The sequence below is a fragment of the Oryctolagus cuniculus genome, chromosome 13, assembly GCF_964237555.1.
Source record: "Oryctolagus cuniculus chromosome 13, mOryCun1.1, whole genome shotgun sequence".
NCBI lineage: Eukaryota > Metazoa > Chordata > Mammalia > Lagomorpha > Leporidae > Oryctolagus > Oryctolagus cuniculus.
The window spans coordinates 69,851,255-69,873,767 of NC_091444.1; the positions used below are offsets into that span (position 1 = coordinate 69,851,255).

General features: G+C 43.5%; 1 protein-coding gene across 15 annotated transcripts in view; it reads right to left on the reverse strand.

Annotated features, from left to right (window-relative positions):
* Window positions 1-4,234: 4,234 nt before the first annotated feature.
* Window positions 4,235-22,513, reverse strand: part of OPTN (optineurin) — a 70,164-nt gene continuing 51,885 nt past the window's right edge. For 5 of the 15 annotated variants that reach the window (XM_070055701.1, XM_070055696.1, XM_070055698.1 and 2 more), the window contains exons 13-14: window positions 17,767-17,924; window positions 4,235-4,350 (exon numbers count right to left, since the gene is read on the reverse strand). In XM_070055701.1, coding sequence (XP_069911802.1) covers window positions 17,797-17,924 — 128 coding nt within the window. In that variant the 3' untranslated portion in view covers window positions 4,235-4,350; window positions 17,767-17,796. Of the gene's footprint in view, window positions 5,880-15,409; window positions 17,925-22,513 lie in introns of those variants that run through there. The other 10 variants (XM_070055700.1, XM_070055695.1, XM_070055697.1 and 7 more) reach the window with 3 other exon arrangements.

The window sequence follows — 22,513 nt, forward strand, 5'->3', positions numbered from 1 at the left end:
ATTAAGAAAAGCCCGGCGGCCAGCTGGATCTCCAGCTTGGGGTTCTAAGATGTTTGCACTGCACTCTCCTTAAAATACAAATAGAGGGGCTGGCATTGTGGCCTAGCAGGTAAAACTGCCGCCTGCAGTGCCGGCATCCTTTATATGCGCTGGTTTGAGTCCCGGGTGCTCCACTTCTGATCCAGCTCTCTGCTATGGCCTGGGAAAGTAGCAGAAGATGGCCCAACTCCTTGGGCTCCTGCACCTGTATGGGAGACCTGGAATAAGCTCCTGGCTTCTGGCTTCAGATCAGCCCAGCTCTGGCCATTGCGGCCATTTGAGGAGTGAACCAGTGGATGGAAGACTTCTTTCTCTCTCTGCCTTTCTGTAACTCTGTCTTTCAAATAAATAAATAAATCCTTACAAAAATATAGAGGCTCACAAAAAACAGCTATGAGAGTTCATCAGCATGTATCTATAATGAAATCTAAACCAGTGGTTCTTACCATTTGGGGGAGGGGAGTTATGATCGAAGACTCTTCAGACTATATTGAAATTGATGTCTTTTTTTTTTCCTCACAGAAAAATACACACACTCTCAAGATTTAGTATGCCTCTCAGCAGCTCACAGGTATTCCTGAAGCCCATCCACAGACACCCCTCTTATCTTGAACCTCTGGTGCAGAAGGCCAAAATCCTGGGAACATAGATATGTGAGAGGAAAGCAGCTGGTGCCAAGAGGAGGAGCCAGAGACAAGAGTGAGAAGGAAGAGCCAAGAGAGGTAAGGGAAGCAGAACTGCCCTTCAGCTGAGGCAAAAGACCCCCTGGTCTGGGTTTGCCATTTACATGGCCCTGTTCTCTTACCTTCTTCCACAGCCCATAGGGTGAGGAGTCCCAAGGCCAAAGGGATGGCCCCATCAGATCTCATACCAGCCCTTGTAGCTAACATCCTAGGTCCTGGGACCCTAGGATTTTTTTTTACCCAAATGATCCCGAGCTTGCTTCAGGAGCCTGTGATGTCCTTTTAAGGACAGATCCCTCGGTGGCCAAGGGGCAGCTGTTTTGGGCTTGGGAGTGAAGGGAGCTTGGGTAGTGGACTTGGGAGAGAGGCCACCAAATACAGCCCAGAACTGTACTCTCGTAGGAAGAACAGCAATGCTAGCAGGGCTGGGACCCATTTCTCATGCTGTCATGTTCTAATGTGAAACTCCAAGGAGATGGTTTGTCTTACCTGTAAACTTTAAATTGTGCACATAGGATATGTGGTTATCCATGTGTGTTGTTGTCCCAGGTTTTTCCACTGTAAGGGATGGGCCTTGCAGGAAAATGATAGCACAGGAAGCCAAAGAAGCAGTTTTAGGAAGTGGCAAATGTCAGCGTTATAGTGCTGTGCTTCTCCTGGACCAGGCAGCATCAGCATCACCTGCGTACTTGTTAGAAAACACAGGCCTGAGCCTCAAGCCAGGCCTACTGAATCAGAAACACAGGAGGGACTCAGCCTTCTCACTGGGCCTTGATAATTACTGCATTTCAATGACAGTGGTTTCAGAACAGTACAATGCATCAGAATCACTGGAAGGCCCTCTTGACTTGTGATTTCTTCTTAGTGTCTAGCTTTGGAGCTCTTTTACCCACCATCTTGCAAGTTGGGAAACTGAACGAAGTAATCTGGTTTATAAGCAATCACAGGAAATGTCCAGGAGGGCCTTTTAAATCATATCATACACAAGAAAGGGAAAAAGGCAGGCGAGAAAGGTTAGTTGTCTTCGAGCCTCCGACACTAAATGCCACTGGCCCACATGGCTAAGCACCTCTCCTCATCGCTCTCACTGACATCCCTCAGTCCTCATATCCAGTTACCAGTCTTTACCTTCCTTATCGCCTGTCTCTTGATCCATCCTCTCCTTGGCACCCTTCTTGTTGGGACTCTTGGGGCTCTCATCATCTGACTTCTTCCTACCTCTAACTGTTCTATTTCCCATCTCACCCAACTCCAAATCATTTCTCTTTTTGCCTCCACTGACCATAAAATTTTTTTTTTTTTTGACAGGCAGAGTGGACAGTGAGAGAGAGAGACAGAGAGAGAAAGGTCTTCCTTTGCCGTTGGTTCACCCTCCAATGGCCGCCGCTGCAGCCGGCGCACCGCGCTGATCCTGGCAGGAGCCAGGAGCCAGGTGCTTTTCCTGGTCTCCCATGGGGTGCAGGGCCCAAGCACCTGGGCCATCCTCCACTGCACTCCCTGGCCATAGCAGAGAGCTGGCCTGGAAGAGGGGCAACCGGGACAGAATCCGGCGCCCCAACCGGGACTAGAACCCGGTGTGCCGGCGCCGCAAGGTGGAGGATTAGCCTATTGAGCCACGGCGCCGGCTCTGACCATAAAATTTTGATATGGCTTTTCCCTGATTGAAATCAGCCTCAGTTCCTATAAATTCAAAACTTCTTACCATTCAAGATCTTTATTTACAAACCTGTCTCCTGCCTACTTTCCACACTAACATTAACTCTTGTCTTTCCCCACTAAGCCAGTTTCTCTACCAGCCAAACTGAATTATTCCCTCTTCTCCAAACACTACAGGCTCTGGAATGACTCAGAGCCCTTGTCCATGTAGACCCTACTGCTTGGAATGCCTTCAACCACTGGATCAGTTCCAACCACCAGGGTGCCTTCTACTCATTGAACTGAGCTGTGTAGTCATTCCCTCCTTTGTGGAGCTCTCTGGACTCCATGGGCTAAGCCTTCCCACTTGTGCTTCCAGGAGCTCTACAATGGTCTTACACATAGAACTTGATAGATAGTATCCTAACTGGCTGTGTGCCACTTCTTTCTCTATGAGCCTCTGGAGACAGGGAACCATATCTTGCTCACCCTCCAATTTCTTCCTCTGTCTTCTCTCTTGCTGTTGGTGCCTGATACATAATAAACATTCATAGAATGAAAAAAATAGCACATTTGTCCTTTAACAAATCACTTATCATTTGGGGCTCAGTTTTTTAATCTGTAAAATGCTGATAATAACTGTACCTGGTTTTGAGGGTACTAGGGTAGGTCACGTGAGAATTTCCAGTACATTTTTACATATCCATCATCAGTCACCTTATTTATAAAGGTGTTGGATGAAAACATGGTCCATATTTTAGGAATTTAATCTAATTTGGGAGAGGTGACATAAGTATTAAAGATAAATAATATCAGGTGGTTACCAATGGGCACCAATTTTGGTTTGAGAAGGGAGAACATATAGAAAGAGGTAGAGATATTAAAGGAAAGACATGCAAGTTAGTTATCTGGAAGATGATGAACACAAAATCAAGAACTTCATAAGCAATAAAGAAACCATGTTTGAGCAGGTGGGGGAGTAACGTAGATGTGTGGAGAGAAGGTGCCACTGAATTTTCAGACTCTGAAATTAAGACTGCATGATTTTACCTGCACACGTGGGTGTGTAACCTTGAGTTTATTTAACTCCTGAGTGCTCTAACTTGCTCCTCAGCAAGACAGGAATAGTAACAGTTATTTCATAGGACATCATCAGGACTCAATGAGAAAAACTTGAAAATACTCGTGTAAAGAGTATGCCCGGCACATGTCAGCATTAAACACATGTGAATTTATATTCTCACCACTCTGTAAGGCATTGGTTAGGGAGCTGAGCTGAAGCTGCTTTGAATGAGTCCTCCAGTGGTCTTGTGTTGGAAGCTTACCACACAACAGCACCTGTTCCCTACTTCTTCTTTTCTTCTGCCTATGTTGCATTTAACTTGCTATTGTTTTCCAGTTCTTATATTACTGATTTTTTTACTTTATATATATATTCATTCAGTGCTATAAAATTCCCTCTAGGCACGGCTTTCTATGCATCCCACAAATTTGGTTGTTCTCATTTAGTTTAACATTTCTCTTTAGATTTCTTCTTTAGAAGTACATTATATAATTTCTACTACTGACTTCTCATTTAATGACATTTTGGTTTGAGAGCATATTTTGTATGATTTCCATTGTTGTAAATTTGTTAAGCTGTGTTTTGTGGTCCAGAGAGTGCTCTGTCTCGATGGCTATTTGATATGAGCTTGAGAGAAAGTGTGTTCTGCTATGTGTAGAGTATGAAGTAGTCTCTAGCTATCAATTAGATCTGTTCAGTTCAGCTTTGTCTACAGATTTTCTGCCTACAGGATCTGTGAATTACTTATGGGAGATCGTGCAGTTTCTAAATTATCAGTCTGCTTTGCAGGCCATAAAAAATACCATAGACGGGGTGACTTAACCAGTAAGAATTTATTTCCCAGTTTAGGAGATTAGACGTCAAAGATGGAGGTGCCAGCAGGTCATTGCCTGGTGAGGGTTCTCTCCTTGGATCACAGACTGGCATTTCCTTGGTGCACACGCATGGAGAGCAGGAGAGGGAATGAGAGGCAGAGGGGGAAGAAGCAAGTTCTCTGGTGAAACTTCTTAGGGGGGCACCAGCCCCATCACAAAGGCCCCACCCACACATCCACATTAACACCCAACTACTTCCTTAAGAACTTTTCAGACTGGGGATTAGGGCATCAGCATATTGAATGGGGGTGATTGGAGGGAGCCACAAATCAGCTCATCGCATCAATTATACCAGTGGAGTAATTGATTTCCCTGACAGTTTTATTAGTGTTTCCTCATGCATTTTGACACTCAGTTGTTAGGTGCATCCACATTAAGGTTTATTGTATCTTCATGGAGTACTGAAGTATTATTATGTAATTCCCTCCTCTTTATCCCTGGTAATTTTTCTTACTCTGAAGGCTTCTTTGTCTAAAATTAGCATGTCTACACCAGCTTTATTTTGCTTAATGTTAGCATGATATATATCTGCCTTTTTACTTTTTTCTTTATATTTTTTGATGAGTGAATGTTGTATGTTTGAATTTTTAAAAATGTTTATTTTCCTCTACTTGAAAATGAGGGAAGGAGGGAGAAAGAAGAGAGATTTTTCCATCTGCTCTTTCATTCTCTAAATGCCTACAACACCCAGGTGAGGCCAGGCTGAAGCCAGGAGCCCAGAACTCCATCAGGTTTCTCACATAGGTGGCAGGGTCCCAAGAACTTGAGACACCATTTACTACCTCCAAGGATGCATTAGCAGGAAGCTGGACTGGAAATGGAATAGCCAAGACTCAAACTGGCATTCCAGTAAAGTAAGCAGATGTCCTAAGGGGTGGCTTAACCTCTTGTACACAATGCCCACCTCTATATTTGTATTTAAAATGGGTTTGTTACATGGGGTTGGCATTGTGGTGCAGCGGGTTAACGCCCTGACCTGAAGCGCTGGCATCCCAAATGGGCACCGATTCGGCTGCTCCACTTCCGATCCAGTTCTCTGCTAGGGCCTAGGAAAGCAGTAAAAGATGGCCCAAGTGCTTGGGCCCCTGTATCCTAGTGGGAGACCTTGAAGAAGCTCCGTGCTCCTGGCTTTGGTTCAGTGTAGCTCGGGCCATTGCAGCCAATTGGGGAGTGAACCAGTGGATGGAAGACCTCTCTCTCTTTCTCTCTCTCTCTGCCTCTCCTCTCTCTGTGTAACTTTCAAATAAATAAATGTCTTTAAAAATAAAATAAAATGGCCGGTGCCGTGGCTTACTAGGCTAATCCTCTGCCTGCAGCACCGGCACACCAGGTTCTAGTCCCAGTTGAGATGCTGGATTCTGTCCTGGTTGCTCCTTTTCCAGTCCAGCTCTCTGCTGTGGCTCGGGAAGGCAGTGGAGGATGGCCCAAGTGCTTGGGCCCTGCACCCACATGGGATACTAGGAGAAGCACCTGGCTCCTGGCTTCGGATCGGTGCAGCACGCTGGCCGTAGCAACCATTTTGGGGGTGAACCAACGGAAGAAAGACCTTTCTCTCTGTCTCTCTCTCTCATTGTCTAACTCTGCCTGTCAAAAAAATAAATAAAATAAAATAAAATAAGTTTGTTATAGTCCACATGGAGTTAGATGTTGGTTTGTTTTAATCTACTCTGACAGTCTTCATCTTTTAAACCACTGATGGTATCATTAGACTACTGATTTTTTAAAAAAATTAGTTTATTTGAAAGTCAGAGTTACACACACACACACATACACACACACACACACAGAATCTTCTGTCCACTGGTTCAATTCCCACATGGCCCCAATTGCCAGGCCAAGGCCAGGAACCAGGAGCTTCATCTGGGTCTCCCATTTGGGTTCAGGAGCCCAAGTATTTGGGCCATCTTCTGATGCTTTTCCAGGCTCATTAGCAGGGAGCTGGATCAGAAGCAGAGCAGCCAGGATATGAACCAGCGCTCATATGGAATGCCAGTATTACATGTGGTGGCTTAACCTGCTATACCACAACGCTGGCCCCTACTTGGGCATTTTTTTAAAAAAATTATTTATTCGAAGGCAGAGTTATAGATACGCAGAGGCAGAGAGAGTCTTCCATCCACTGGTTCGCTCCCCAGATGGCCTCAATGGCCAGAGCTGCACTGATCTGAAGTTAGGGGCCAGGAGCTCTTCCAGGTCTCCTACACAGGTGCAAGGGGCCCAAGGACTTAGACCATCTTCTACTGCTTTGCCAGGCCATAGTAGAGAGTTGGATCAGAAGTGGAGCAGCTGGGAGTCGAACCGGCACCCATATAGGATACCGGCACTACAGGCTGTGGCCCTACCCGCTATGCCACAGCACCGGCTCCAGTGGGCATTTCATATGATTAATTTTTCTCTCCTCTATTACTGTATCATTATATTGAGCTATAACTTTTATAACATATCTTGCAAGGCAGACCTACTAGCAACATTCCCTCAATTCTTGTTTGTCCAAAAAAGTCTACTTCACATTTCAAAGATTATGGTCATGGATACAGAACTCTAGGTTGGCAGTTTTTATCTCTTAACACTTCTTAATAGTTTGCTTCACTCTTGCTTGCATGGTTTCTAAAGAGTGCTCTGATATATTTCATACCCTTACTCCTCTATAGGTCAGGTTTCTTTTTCTCTAGCTTTGAAGATTTCCTGCAGTTTGAATATAACATGGTGGCTAAAAAATTTGGCAGTATTTATCCTGCTCAGTATTCTCTTTACTTTCTGGATCTGTGGTTTGGGGTCTGTCATTAATTTTTGAAAAATTTCAGCCATTGTTATTTCAAATATAACCTTTCTTCCTTTCACTTTTCTTTCCTTGCTGACATTCTCTTTATAGCTGTATTACATCTTTTGTAACTTTTCCAAAGTTCTTGAATATTCTATTGCCCTTTTTGTTCTTTTTCTGCTTGTGTTTCAGTTTTATAAATTTCTATTGACATTTCTCTAAGTTCATTGATTCTTACGTTATTTGTGTCTAGTCTATTAATGAGCCCATCAAAGGCATTTATTTGTTATGTTTCTGATTTTCAATATTTTGATTATTTCTTAGAGGTTCCATCTCCATTACCCACCTGTTACTGAGTGCTATCCATCTTTTTTCCATTAGAACCCTTAGAGCATTAGTCATAGTTGTTATACATTCCCAGTCTGCAGTCTGTCATAACTGAGTCTGGTTATAATGCTTGATCTATTTCTTCAAACTGTATTTTTTCTCTTTATGACACAGACATAGGAAAAAGGAATGGAGGTAAACAAGCTTTTAGTGTGAGGTTTTATCTTTTACTTGGCTATGAGCAAGGCTGTCTGCTGTTTTCTCTACCTATAGGTATCAGATGAAATGTCCTGCACTGTCCTTTTTGTCTCCCCTGCTTTCAGTTTCCACAGAAAGGTCCGAGACACACAGTTTTCTTCTAGCGTAATGCCCTAGTATTACACAGAAAGTGGAGAAGGCAGTCTATACAGTGCTATAGTAAAGTCTCAGTCTTCTGATCAGCCTGTGGGCTGTGACTTTTAACAGTGCTTTGTAGATTTTTTCTATTTCTTAGGCAAATTGAGCAAGCTGAAGCCTGGCTGAATATTTCCCCAGGTCAGTAAGGCTCTTGAGGGCAGACCTCATAGTAAGAACAGTTTCTGGGGTATTTCAAAGTGGTTACTCTGCCCTTCTCCCAGCCAGAAGAGCAAGGGGATCTCCTCCAGTCTTCACTGTGAGAACTTGGTAAGACTTTTGGAGGCAACACTGACAAAAGTAGAGTGGGGGAGGTTCTCTGAAGACTGGAATTTGTAACTCAAACTTGTCCCACTGAGCTCTCAGTAACTTGTCAGTTATTTACTTTTCCTACCCTGGCGCTGGCTCCGTGGTGGTTTCAGCTCATGAGCTTCTGGTCTGGTAGTCTGTAACTTTACAATTTCTCCTGGGTCTCCAGTTGGTGGGGGGGGACACAACGGTTTTCCCTGTGATTTCAATTCAAGAATGAATTTTAAAACAGTTGTTGCTTTTTAGTGTTTTTGTCTTTTTCTTGTTATGAGAACACGAGTGATGACTTCCAAACTCCAGGTCAGATCAAAGTTATTTACAAATATATCAGTGGAAGATCTTAAGTTGTAAAATTATGTAGCAGTCAGATTTTCACTAGGTTATTAATATTTCCCAGTTCTCATCATTCTATTGCTCCCATTTCATAAGCCTTCAAGAACACAGCATGGCAGGCCCTAGGAAAGGAGCCAAAATTCCTATAAGGAAATGACATTAGCAAGACGGTAGAATAGGAAGTCAAAGCCTGCCTTCCCCCACAGATGGTGACTCAACAATAATACATGGATCAATTAATTCCCTTTGTGAGCAATCAAGAAAAGAGCAATCACAAAACTAACCATTTAGGACAATTCATGGTACCATAACACCTTACCCTGGCTACGTCTGGCATGATCAAGAGAAAACTCTCAGTTCCTGAGTTCTCCCTAGGGATGCAAAGAACAGACTGAAGCATGTGGTCAGTGTGCAGACTTTTTGGGTAAGGAAGGTGCCAGAGGGATGGGCTTATGTCATGTCTGAATCTGAGTGCCGACAGGCAAGGGCATCAGGCTGGGAACAACCAAGAACGAAAGAGATTTGAATTAGAACACATTTGGTTGCCATAGTCCTGTCCTTTGGCTCAGTGCAGAACAAGCAGGAGAAAACCCTGTCTCTTAACTTCTCCCTCAGAAGGAAGGATTTGGAGCATGTAACTTCTAACGTATCATGGGGCTAAGAGGGTGGTTTCCATGTTGTCTGTTTCAGAGTGCTGAAAAGTCCCCAAGTAATACCGATGCCTGGGGCCACTGAGAATGAGGGAGAGTTAAGGGGCTTGTTGTTGCTCCAGCAGACCTGCAGTACAGACAATAACAGCCAGTGCACCTCAGCAGCCCATGTCCCACGTTCTAGCCTTTTGGAGAGCTGCCTAAAGGAATGGTTTCTTTTTTTTTCCCTGTCTTTGATTGTTAAAGGGACCTAGCATATTCTGCATACCTTGGGTTTACTGGGAATGAGAGACTAAGCAGCTTGCAGGATGGCAGAGAGAGGTTGATACAGCTCTTGGCCTCTCCTTACAGGAAGCAAAGAGATGAGCATAGCATGTATCAAACAATAGGGTTTTTTAGGGGGACTGCCCAAGGGGGTGGTTCTGTCTTAACCAACCTGTAGTGCTGCTGGGGCCTGGCATAGTTTCAGAGGCCCAGAGGCCACTGAGAATGGAAAGCTGAGTAAGCAGGGAACCTGCAGTGCTTCAGGCCGGCACCAGAGGGAGTAAGAGTGTACAAGCTCCTGAAAAGGGAGACCAGGAAATCCCATTAACTGAAAATTCACACGGAAGGCTAGGGGCATATGAAGAAGGAAACGTGGCCTAATCAAAGCAACAAAACGAATCTCGAGGGACTGGCAACAGAAAACTACAAGTATATGAATTACTCGACAAAAAGTTCAAAAGATGCTCAATGAGCTCAGGAAAATGACGTATCAACAAAATGAGACTATCCAAAAAGAGACAGAAATTATGTAAAAGGTAGTGGGAATTTGGCACAGTGATTCAAATACCACTTAGGACACTTACATCCCAAACTGGCATACCTGGGTTTAAGTCTTGGCTCCACTTCTGATCCAGCTTGCTGCTAATTTGTATTAATGGGAAGCAGCAGGTGATGGATCAAGTATTTGAGTCCCTACCATCCACTTGTGAGACCCAGATAGAATTCAGTGCCTGGCTTCCTTCTGGCCCAGCCCTGACCTGTGCATCTGGGAAGTGAACTAGGAGATGGAAGATATCTTTCTGCCTTTCAAATAAATAAATAAATAAATGGGAGATATCTTTCTGCCTTTCAAATAAATAAATAAATAAATAAGTATATAAAGAGAATTGAAAATGAATCTTGATGTGAATGGAAGGGGAGAGGGAGCGGGAAAGAGGAGGGTTGCGGGTGGGAAGGAAGTTGGCGGGGGGGGGAGCCATTGTAATCCATAAGCTGTACTTTGGAAATTTATATTCATTAAATAAAAGTAAAAAAAAATAAACAAACAAGAACCAATCAAAAGATTGCACTGGTACTCAAAAGCTTTTGAACAACAAAAAAGCCTGGACCAGGTGGTTTCATTAGAAAATTCATCTGACTATTTAAAAAAGAGTGAATGCCAATCCTTTTCAGACTCTTCCAAAACACTGAAGAGCCTGGAACACTTCCACACTCATTTCACGAGGCTGATACCTTGATACCAAGGCTAGACAATGATTATACAAGAAAAGAAAACTGCAGGCTAATATCCCTGATGAATAGAGATGGGAAGAATTCTCAAAAAAATACTAGCAAATCACATTCAACAGCACATTAAAATACTTAGAAACCACTAATAAGTGGGATTTATTCCCTCCTTGAAAAGATGATTCAACATATGAAAATCAATTAGCATAATATAGTACATTAACAGAGAAAAGGATCAAAGTCACATGATTATTTTGAATATATGCAGAAAAAAGTATTTGAATAATTCAATATCCTTTCATGATGAAAATACTCAATTAACTATGAAGGCCATATATGAATAGCCCACAGCTAACATTATACTCAACAGTGAAAAACTTAAAACTTTCCTCTGAGATCAGGAACAAGGCTAGGGTGCCCATCCTTGCCACTCTAGTCAACACAGTACTGTAAGTCCTAGCTAGCTAGAGCAACGGGGCAACCACAACCAAGAAATAGGAAGGGAGGGAGGAAAGAAAGGAAAGCAAGCAAATAAGCTCTCCAAAAAAAGAAAGGAAGAAAAAAATCATGTGTTCATGGATGGGAAGACTTGGCATTGTTAAAATGATAGTACTATACCCAGTGATTCATAAATTCAGTGTAATCCCTAATAATCCCAATGAAAATTTTGCAGAAATAGAAAAAAATCCTCAAATGTATATGGGATCACAAAGGATCCTGAATATCCAAAATAGCCTTGAGAACAAAGCCAGAGATCTTCAAAACATATTTCACAGGTACAGTAACCAAAATTGGGCTACTGACATAAAGATAGCAATGGGAAATAAACCCATTCATATATGGTAAAATGATCTTTGACAAAGGTTACGTGGTTACACAATGAGGAAGGGCTAGTCTCTTCAAGAAACAATGTTGGTGCAGTGGGTTAAGGTGCTGCTTGTGACCCTGGCATTCAATATTGGAATGCTGGTTCAAGTCCCAGCTGTTCATCTTCCAACCCAGCTCCCTGCCAGCAGATGTTGATGGCCCAAATACTTGGACCTGTACTTCTCATGTGGGAGACCTAGAAGGAGTTCTGGGCTCCTGGCTTCAGCCTGGCCCAGCCCTGGCCATTGCAGCTATAGGTGAGTGAACCAGTACATGATTCATTATATCTCTGTCTTTCCTTCTCTTTCCCTGTCACTCTGCCTTTCAAATAAATAATTTTTTAAAAGAAATGATGTTGGGAAAACTGGATATTCACATGCAAAATAAATTGGACCTCTATCTTACAGTGTCCACAGATCAACTCAAAATGGATTAAAGAATTAAACCTAAGACCTGAGACCTTAAAACCTCTAAAAGAAAACATAGAAGAAAGCCTTCATGGCATGAGTGGTAGCATTGATTTCTTTACACTACACCAAAGGCACAGGCCACAAAAGCAAAAATAGACAAGTGGAAAACTAAAAAATTTCTGCCCAATAAAAGAAATAATCAATGGAGTTGAAAAGGCAACCTACAGAATGGAAAAAAAAATCTGTGTGCCATGTATCTGATAAGGGATTCCCACAACTCAATAGCAAAAAAAGAATCTGATAAAAACACAGGTGGGATGGGGGTGGGCATTTGGTGCAGTGGATTAAGTCATCACTTGGGATACTTGCAGCCCATATCAGAGTATCTGGTTCAAGCCCTGGCTACTCTGCATCTGATTCAGCTTCCTGCTAATGTGCAGCCTTGGAGACAGCAGGCGGTGGCTAAAGTATTTGTTATGGGTGAAACAGTGGCAGAGAAAGGTTACCTTGATTCTTTGTCTCACATGGAAGAATTTCCATGCAGACAAGGGAGAGAGAAAAGCAAGATTTATTTAAGTCAGAAACCTCCTGCTGAAGCAGCTGGGAGGGGGCTCCAAGAGAGGCAAAACCCAAGGAGCTGGTGGTGTAGAAAAAGTTGAGGCTTTTTTTTTTTTTTTTTTTTTTTTTTTTGGTATGCTCAGGGGTCAAAGGAATCTCAAAAATCTAAGGATGTGTCCCAAGGGAATGCCTACTGTGGATGGTTTGCCTCCTGGCTGCAATGAGAGGATAAAAACATAAGTGTCCCCAGTTCTTACCTTTCCTGAGCTTGAGATGTCTCTCAAAACTTTCTTGTTGCCTGTGGTGTCCAGATGTGCACTGAAGCCCACAGGGAAGGGAAGAAGGTGGGGGTGGGATTAGCATGCATGCATTACCCACTCTTGCTCAGCCTTCTGTGCCTGTAACCTAGGGTCTATATTTTTTAGAACAGCCTGCACAAGGAGTGCAGTGTGCTAGACTGGGCCTCTGCCTGGTCAAATATATACTGTTGCTTTGTTCCCTTACACGAAGAAAAATAGTTCTACACCTCTTAACCTTGAGTCTTATCTAATGGGCCTGATTTCCACAATGAGCCTTCACGGCAAGAGTCTTAGCTAACAAAGGTGTTTCAAGCTAGAGTTTGGTGGGAGGGTACCAGTCCTGGCTACCACTTACGTTTGTAACTAGGCAGATGAAGTGGTAAAGAAGCATAGTGGGGGGAATACAATTCTCCCCAGTAAGAATCCTCTGAGGTATGTGTTGCACAGGAAGGACCTGACAGAGAGGGACCCGAATGAGGGGGAGACCTCAGCTGGGGGGGTACCAGAGAGCATGCTGGAGGATCTGTCTAAACAAGTTCAGGTCATGTGAGGAGCTACAACTAATGGGAGACTAGATGGAAAAGCTGCCTGTCTGAGAAAGGGACACCTAAACTCTGTCCCAGAACTAATGAGAAACCTAGGAAATACTGGATAATGGGACCAGCATTTTGAGTTTGTAGAAATTGAGATCTGGAGAGGTAAGGTGAACATGTGGAGCATTTAGCATGACAAGCAGAGAGTGAGATGGAGATTTTGTCAGGATTTGGGATGAGGAAAGAATTGAGGCATGGAGCCTGGAGCATTCCAAACTGTACCCAGCCTCACCGACAAATTGATCTCTGCGGAAAGAACAGAATGCATATTTCGGTCTGACACCCTAAATGGGCTGTTACAGTCTGGTGTCCAGTTAAGGAGTCTTTGAAAAACACCAGAGAATGGCCCTGGCCTGAATTTTAAAGGTACTCCAAGACCTTCTCCCAGTCTTGGGAGATGGTCCAATCCCCATGAAAGGAAACTGAGTCAGAGCAAGCCAACATTCCTGGAGCTGAGATGAGAAGTATGAAGAGTGGAGCCTCTAGCATTATAGCTGATGGGACTCCCAAAAGAGCAGGGGACAGGCACTCAAGTCTGGGGTGAGGTCATCACTCCAGACTGAGTCTAGTCTCCCTGCAGGAAATGTGTTTCCTCACACAACCCTGTTCTGGCAGTCAGGGTTTGGTGTTTAGCCAAGAGACCACCTGGAAGCAGTGGAGTGTAGCCCCAGCAAGGATCCATCAGTTGTCTGAAGGCCTTCTTCCAGTCCCTTGCTTAGGGCCGATCTACGCAGAAGGAACGGGGTTGCTTCACAGCCCAATGTGAGGAGACCCAGATGGAGTTCCAGGCTCCTCGCTTTGGTATGGCTAATTCCTGGCTGCTGTGGTCATTTTTTTAAAAAAATATTTATTTATTTATTTGAAAGGCAGAATTACAGAGAGAGAGAGAGAGAGATCTCCATCCGCTGGTTCACTCCCAAAATGGCCACAATAGCTGGAGCTGGGCAAATCCAAAGCCAAGAATCAGGAACTTCTTCTTTCAGGTCTCCCACTTGGGTGCAGAGGCCCAAGGACTTCAGCCATCATCTGTTGCTTTCTCAGGTACATTAGCAGGGAGCTGGATTGGAGCAGCCGGATCTCAAACCAGAGCCCATATGGGATGCCAGTGCCACAATGGCGGCTTTACCTTCTATGCGACGATACGGGTCCCTGCTGTGGTCATTTAGGGAGTGAGCAAATGAAAGAAGGTTTCTCTCTCTCTCTCTTTCTGCCTTTCAAATAAAATTAGAATGTAAAAGATTGGCAAAGGACTTGAGTAGATATTTCTTTAAAGAACAAGTATATGAAAAGATGTTTGACATGATTGATCACTAGGGAAATGCAACTAAAACTCACAATGAGATATCACCTCACCCATTAGATTGGCCATTATCAGCAAAAACAGAAAATAACAAATGTTGGCCAGCATGTGAAAGAACTGGAACACTTGGGCCTGATGAGAATGTAAAAGGGTACAGCCATGTGGAAAGTCATATGGTGTTTCCTTAAAAAATTAAAAATAGCATTATCTATGATCTAACAATTCCACTTCTGGGTATATACCATAAAGAAGGCAGAGTCTCAAAAGAGATATTTGTAAACCTCAGTGCACACAGCATTCTTTATAAGAGTCAAAAGGTAGAAGTAACCAAAGAGTCCACTGATGGATGAATGGATAAACAAAGTGTGGCCTATAAAGACAATGGATTATTATTCAGCCTGAAACAAGAAATACTGGCATGTATGAAAACATGATGAACTTTGATGATGTTATGCTAAGTGAAGTGAGATACATAAGGACAAATTTGCATTACTCTAGTTATATGACATTAACTAGAGTAGTCAAAATCATAGATGCAGAACATAGAATGGACATTTCCAGGGGTTAGGAGAGTTGTTATGGAGTTTCTTGCATGATGAATAAGTTGTTGAGATCTGCTGCTAACAATCTGCATATAGTTAACAAACTGTACTGTACACTTACAAGTTTCATAGGGTAGATCTCCATGTTATGTGTTTCTATCACATACATACAAACACATATACATACACATACAATTCCGATGAGATATAGTTAAGTGGCAATATTTGAAAGCCTTTGAAGATATACCAGACTAAATAAATTAGATGAGACATACACAGAGTTTTCAGGTTGTCTACCAAGTTTGCTGATTCCCCTAAAACAAAAACTTTATTTAGTTTTTTTTGTGAAATATACAATTCATTATTTATTATAGTCAATATTCTGTACAATAGATCACTAAAGTTTGTCCCTCCTCTTTAAGTGAAACTTTGTATCCTTCAATCAACATTTCTCATTCCCCCATCCACCTTTTCTCCCAGCCCTGGAATTCAATTTTTTATATTCCACACATAAGTGAGATCATTCAGTATTTGTCTGTGCCTGACTTGTTTTACTTAACATAATGACCTCGAGGCTCATCCATGTTGTTGGAAACAGCAGACTTTCCCTGGCTTTAAGGATGAATAGTATTCCATTGTATATATACCACATCTTCTTATCTGTCCATCTGATGTTGGACACCTAGGTTACTTCCTTGTTTTAGCTACTGTGAACAATCCTGCAAAGAACATAGGAATGCAGATAATCTTTTCAATAGCTTTGATTTAAACCAACTATATAGTTTAACATCTTTGTAATCCAAAGTGAGTTGGTCACAGCCTTAATAGGCCCACTCATGATATTATTTCAAAAATTTGATCTGCTGAATATTCTTACCTGAACAAAGTAAAAGGGTGTCTCCAGTAACTTAAATGTAAAACTATTTGGTTTTCTTCCCTATTTAGGACACTATAGAAATCTATTCTCTTTAGTTTAAAATGGCAAGGAGGGGTGGGCATTGCAGTACAGTGGATTAAACTGCTGCTTGGTATTCCTGCATCCCCACATCAGAGTGCCTTGGTTTGAATCTTGGCCACTCGGCTTCCTGTCCAGCTTCCAGTTAATGTATACCCTGGAAAGCAGCAGATGATGGCTCAAATACATGGGTTCATGCCATCCTTGTGGGAAAACCTGATGGAGTTCTGGACTCCTGGCTTCAGCCTGGCCCAGCCCCAGCTGTCATAGGCATCTGGAGAATGAACCAGAAGAGGGAAGATTCTCTCTCTCTCTCTCTGTTGCTCTGCCTTTCAAACAAATAAACATAATTAAATATTTAAAAAATGAGAAAATGTATCCCAGAAACTATAAACAAGAAATAAAAGGCAAAATTTTCAGTTATTTTAGAAATATCTTTAACACTATTACTGGGATGGCATTGGATAAGAGGATCTTTTAATCTACCTTTGAATTTGTACATTTTGTCTTCTTGGCATGAAGATAACTATATATGTGTGTATGTAATCAAGTCTGTCTGGAAGAGATCTTAAATACAAACAAAAGAGATATTTTAATTTTCTCTTAAATGTTTTGGGACTTAGATGCATAAAGACATTGTTTACTTTTATTAGCTAGTTTTATGAACTAGATTTATAAAATATGGCAAATCTCTATCTTTTGAAAACCTTAGCAAGAGCAACTTTTAATTCAAAGAACACATACTGGTCTCCACTAGAGGGATTTGCCATATTCATAGAAATAATGAAACAAAGTATTAAGTATTGAGCTTATATTAAGCTGAATGAACTTAATACAGCAAATACATACTATGAAATTAATAATTTATGAACAATGTAAAACATTCATAAGGAAAATTTTATTTTGCAATAACTACTTTTTGTGATTAAGAAGATATGGTTTGACCCAGGAAGAAAATCAAGACAGGTGTTCTTTTTAGAAATTAATAAACTATCTGCTGTACAAGCCCATATGCCTGGAGCACAATGAAAGAACGAAGGTAGCTTCGTTCCACTGTGGTTATAGGAAATCAAATGTTATCTACTTTATGTACGCCATTATTTTTTCACTGTTCTATTATTGACTAAAAGGTCACAGTGCTCACATGAAAAGAACCAAATCATAACTTTGATACAATTATTGAGTCTGCAGTAAAATGACAACATACACACAAACACATAACCCTAAATGGATCCATTTTAAATGGATGAAGAAAAATGACAATATACTTTATTTAAAAAAATACTTCAGAGACATTCTTCTTGATTAAATCTCTGACCACTCATTTTTCCTGCCTCCCTAAGAGTTTTTTTTAATTTATCAGTGAGGTTTCTTCCACCTAATTACATGGCCTCTGTCACATGTTATCACATGCTGATTAACTGCGTGTGCAGTGGAATTGCTCACATAAACTGAAAATTAATTATTAATTATGAAATTTATTATCAGAAATTATTAATTATGGAATTTATTATCAGAAGTGTGGTAGTTAATGATTCTTTTTGGTTTATGAAAATCTATAAAAAGTATTCTATTTAAAAGTTACATTTTCTTTCTCCTAAAGCAAGCGTTATGAAGCAAACATTTGAGTTAAAAACAAATAACACAAAAGTACAACTCTTGAGGAAAAGTTCTGACATTTACCGAAAGTTTTGGGAGGTGAAGCATCAACACCTAGATGATGCAATCCATTACATGAATCTGTAATGTGTCTATGTCAGGCAGGACTTCTCCACATCTGGGGCAAGAATGAATTGGAATATTCCACTGTTGCTGCTGCTGCCAGTCTCTATCCTCGGCTCCTAGGAATAAGAGGAAAAGGAAATGTCACCTCACTAATTCCATCTTATAGGTAGTTTTTATGTTTGGTTAATAATAGATGGTTAACTTTAACACTCTTTAATTTTTTTTTTTTTTTTTTTTTTGACAGGCAGAGTGGACAGTGAGAGAGAGAGACAGAGAGAAAGGTCTTCCTTTGCCGTTGGTTCACCCTCCAATGGCCGCCGCGGCCGGCGCGCTGCGGCCGGCGCACCGCGCTGATCCGATGGCAGGAGCCAGGAGCCAGGTGCTTTTCCTGGTCTCCCATGGGGTGCAGGGCCCAAGCACCTGGGCCATCCTCCACTGCACTCCCTGGCCACAGCAGAGAGCTGGCCTGGAAGAGGGGCAACCGGGACAGAATCCGGCGCCCCACCCGGGACTAGAACCCGGTGTGCCGGTGCCGCTAGGCGGAGGATTAGCCTAGTGAGCCGCGGCGCCGGCCTAACACTCTTTAAATTTTATAATTAATACCTGGTGAGAGATGCACGCAGTGTTTGGGCTTTAACTGAAGTCATCACTGTACACACCGAGAAGGCCTCCACAAATGGTACCCCTGTCCCTATTATTGTGAGATTTAAACTCTATTCCAGCTTTTAGATATGTGACAATAATGTGCTTCCAATTATGGGTAGAAGACAATACACGTTCTAGTAAAAATCAGGATATGTGAGAGAAGAAAGGCCATGAATGAGGATGGAAATAAAAGAAGAATAGTGTAGAGAGAGAAACTGAGTGAGCAGGGAAAGGTCTCCTAGAGCGCGTCACACCTCAGAAGCAAGGACAATCACATACATTCAAGAGATACTTCTGAGCCTGAAGGGTGTGCAAGAGACTGCTGTGTGTGCTGGGGTACTGGTTAGGCGGGAAGCCAGAGAGAAGTGGCAGCAATGGTGTGGTGAGAGTCCCTGACTCAGACTTTGGTGCAGCAAGGGCTCCTGGATGGGGCTCATTACACTGGAGAGGAGCCTCAAGAATGAACAGGAGGGGCTGGTGCTGTGGCATAGTGTGCTAAGTCTCCGCCTGCAGCGCTGGCATCTCATATGGGCGCTGGTTCATGTCCTGCTGCTCCTCTTCTGATCCAGCTCTCTGCTTTAGCCTGGAAAAGCAGTGGAGGATGGCCCAAGTGCTTGGGCACCGGTACCCACATGAGAGACCTGGAAGAAGCTCCTGGCTCCTGGCTTTGGATAGGCTCAGCTCCAGCTGTTGCTACCATCTGGGTAGTGCACCAGTGGATGGAAGACCTTTTTCTGTCGCTCCCCTTCTCTGTAACTCCACCTCTCAAATAAATAAATAAATAAATATTTTTAAAAGAATGAACAGCAGTTATCCAAGTCAAGAGGAGGAAAGAATTAAAGGATGATGCCTGCCATTTCTCCCAATTTCAGAGTTGTGCTGAGGTTCAAACCTAAATTTGAGAGTGTGTGAAATAAGCCCCAACTCTAGGTAGATCCTAGATGAATACAAAATGAAACTAATAATTTTTCATTGTTGAAAATTACTTCTTGCTCCCAGGCATCCCTCTGATCTGACCTTTCTGGACTAATGTAAACCATATTGGTTTTTTCAAGTCTCTGCCTAGACTGATTCAGCCTCTAAACAATTTTTGGAGGATGAAAATGGAGATAACCTTTCATATGGTTATTTGGTTCTAAGTACACTATTTGGGTTTTTTAAAAAGATTTATTTATTTATTTGAAAGTCAGAGTTACACAGAGAGAGAAGGAGAGGCAGAGAAAGAGAGTCTTCCATCCGCTGGTTCCCTCTCCTATCAGCTGTAACGCTCGGAGCTATGTTGATTTGAAGCCAGAAGCCAGGAGCTTCTTCTGGGTCTCCCATATGGGTGCAGGGGCCCAAGAACTTGGGCCATCTTCTACTGATTTCCCAGGCCATAGCAGAGAACTGGATTGGAAGTGGAGCAGCTGGGATTTGAACTGGCGCTCATATAGGATGCCGGCACTGCAGGTGGTGGCTTTACCTGCTATGCCACAGTGCCAGCTCCATTATTTAGATTTAAAAAAAAAAATTTTTTTTTGACAGGCAGAGTTAGACAGTGAGAGAGAGAGACAGAGAGAAAGGTCTTCCTTTTCCATTGGTTCACCCCCCAAATGGCCACTACGGCTGGCGTGCTGAGCCGATCCGAAGCCAGGAGCCAGGTGCCTCCTCCTGGTCTCCCATGTAGGTGCAGGGCCCAAGCACTTGGGCCATCCTCCACTGCCTTCCTGGCACAGCAGAGAGCTGGACTGGAAGAGGAGCAACCAAGACAGAATCTGGCACCCCAACTGGGACTAGAACCCGGGGTGCCGGCGCCACAGGTGGAGGATTAGCCAAGTGAGCCATGGCGCCGGCCTATTTAGATTTAATAACATGTAAGTCTATTAGAGATGGTTTGTCTGTGTTCAGCAAACATAAGTGTTTTTGAACATTAAAAGCTGCTCAACAGCATGACTTTGGAAGCAGGGAGCTTTCTTATTCTCGTTGCTTGAGATCAGAGGTCAGAAAACTTTCTGTGAGAGGTACAGAGAATAAATAATGCAGGTTTCACAATTCATACAGTTTCTATTACAGCTACTCAACTCTGCCACTGTAGCATGAAAGCAACCACAGACAAAACAAACAAAAGGAGGCACTGTGGTGCAGTAGGTTAAATCCCCAGCCTGCAGCACCAGCAACCTGTGTGGGTGCCAGTTTGAGTCCCCGCTGTTCCTCTTCCGATCCAGCTCTCTGCTATGGCCTGGGAAAGCAGTAGGAGATGGCTCAGCTCCTTGGGCCCCTGCACCCACGTGGGAGACATGGAAGAAGCTCCTGGCTCCTGGCTTCGGATCAGCTTAGCTCTGGCCGTTGCAGTCATTTGGGGAGTGAACCAGCAGAATGGAAGACCTCTCTCTCTGGCTCTATCTCTCTCTGTAAGTCTGTCTTTCAAACAAGCAAACAAACAAAAAACAGCATAAACAAAAGGGCATGACCATTTCCAAGGAAAACTTTGTAGAAACAGATGACATGCTGTCGCTCCCCCATTCGCGGAGGAACGACACAGGACCCTGCGCTGTTCTTTTGTCTGCTTGGCCCTTCCCGGGTTTGCTGCTGGTCCTTCCAGGGTTGGCTGCCGACCCCTCCACCTCCGTGGAGGGGCGGCTCCCCCTGCCACTTTCCCCACTTCCGCGGGGAGCGGCACACCGCGGGCCGGCTCTCTCGGGGGCTGCTCAGGTGTTCCTTCAGATGTTCCTGGTGCATGTTGTCTCTCTCCTCCTTTATAGTCCTCTTCCACCAATCCCAACTCTGCTACCCACATGCCGAGCATGCTGCTCTCCTCCAATCAGGAGCAGGATCAGCTCCTGCAGCTTATCAGTCAAATTGGCGAGAGGCAGCTGCGTAGAAGTTTACTCCTCCCCAGCGCCATATTGTGGGAGAGCAAATGCATAGAATAAGTCTTAATTCCAGTAACTTAGTCTAGTTTCAGTTGCTCCCCACAACATGCCACGCTGGGGTATAGTTTTTCCAAATCTGGCTCTGTATACAAATGTTGGTTATTCATTTCCAACTTTATAGCCTCTGTCTGTGCTTTTCTTTTTGTCCTGGGTTAGGTTTCAAGTCCCATACTTGGGCTATTGTGCCAGACTGCTCATGGGTTCCCTGTGCTCCTGGCCATTCAGTCTAAATAAGCTCAGTCATCTTTCAACATCAGCACTTCACACTCATTCTGCCTTTGCCCCCCCCCCCTTTTTTTTGACAGGCAGAGTGGACAGTGAGAGAGACATTGGTTCACCCTCCAATGGCTGCCGCGGTCAGCATGCTGCGGCCGGCGCACCGCACTGATCCGATGGCAGGAGCCAGGTGCTTCTCCTGGTCTCCCATGGGGTGCAGGGCCCAAGCACTTGGGCCATCCTCCACTGCACTCCCTGGCCACAGCAGAGAGCTGGCCTGGAAGAGGGGCAACTGGGACAGAATCCGGCTCCCCGACTGGGACTAGAAACTGGTGTGCCAGCGCCGCAAGGCGGAGGATTAGCCTGTTGAGCCACGGCGCCGGCCCCTTGCCCTTTTTTTCTTAAGCCATACTCACCTAAATCCCAGCTTCAAAGTCAAGCTTAAAGTCACATCTTTGAAAGGCCTTTCTCAGTGTCCCTGTTCCTTCGTGATCAACCTTTCCTCTTAGTCTTCAGCACTATTCTAATATTACATGCTATTTTACATTGTGAATTCATCTTTTTAATGTGCTCAGCCTATCTCTCCAACCACACCACAGTCCTTGAGAGTCTGACCATGCCTTGCCCTACCTCCTTTTTGAAAATTACACAGGTTGGGGGGTGACTGGAGAGAAAGAGGAAGATCGACCTTCCATCTGCTGGTTCAGTCCCCAAATATCTACAACAGCCAGGGCTGGGCCAGGCTGAAGGTGGGAACTGGGGACTCAATCTGGGTCTCCCACATGGGTGATAGGGACCCAGGTACTTCTGCCATCAACTTCTGCTCCCAGGGTATGTGTTGGCATGAAGTTGGAATTGGAAATGGAGCTGAGACTTGAATCCAGGCACTCTGACATGGGATGTGGATGTTCCAAATGTAGCCTCTTAACTGC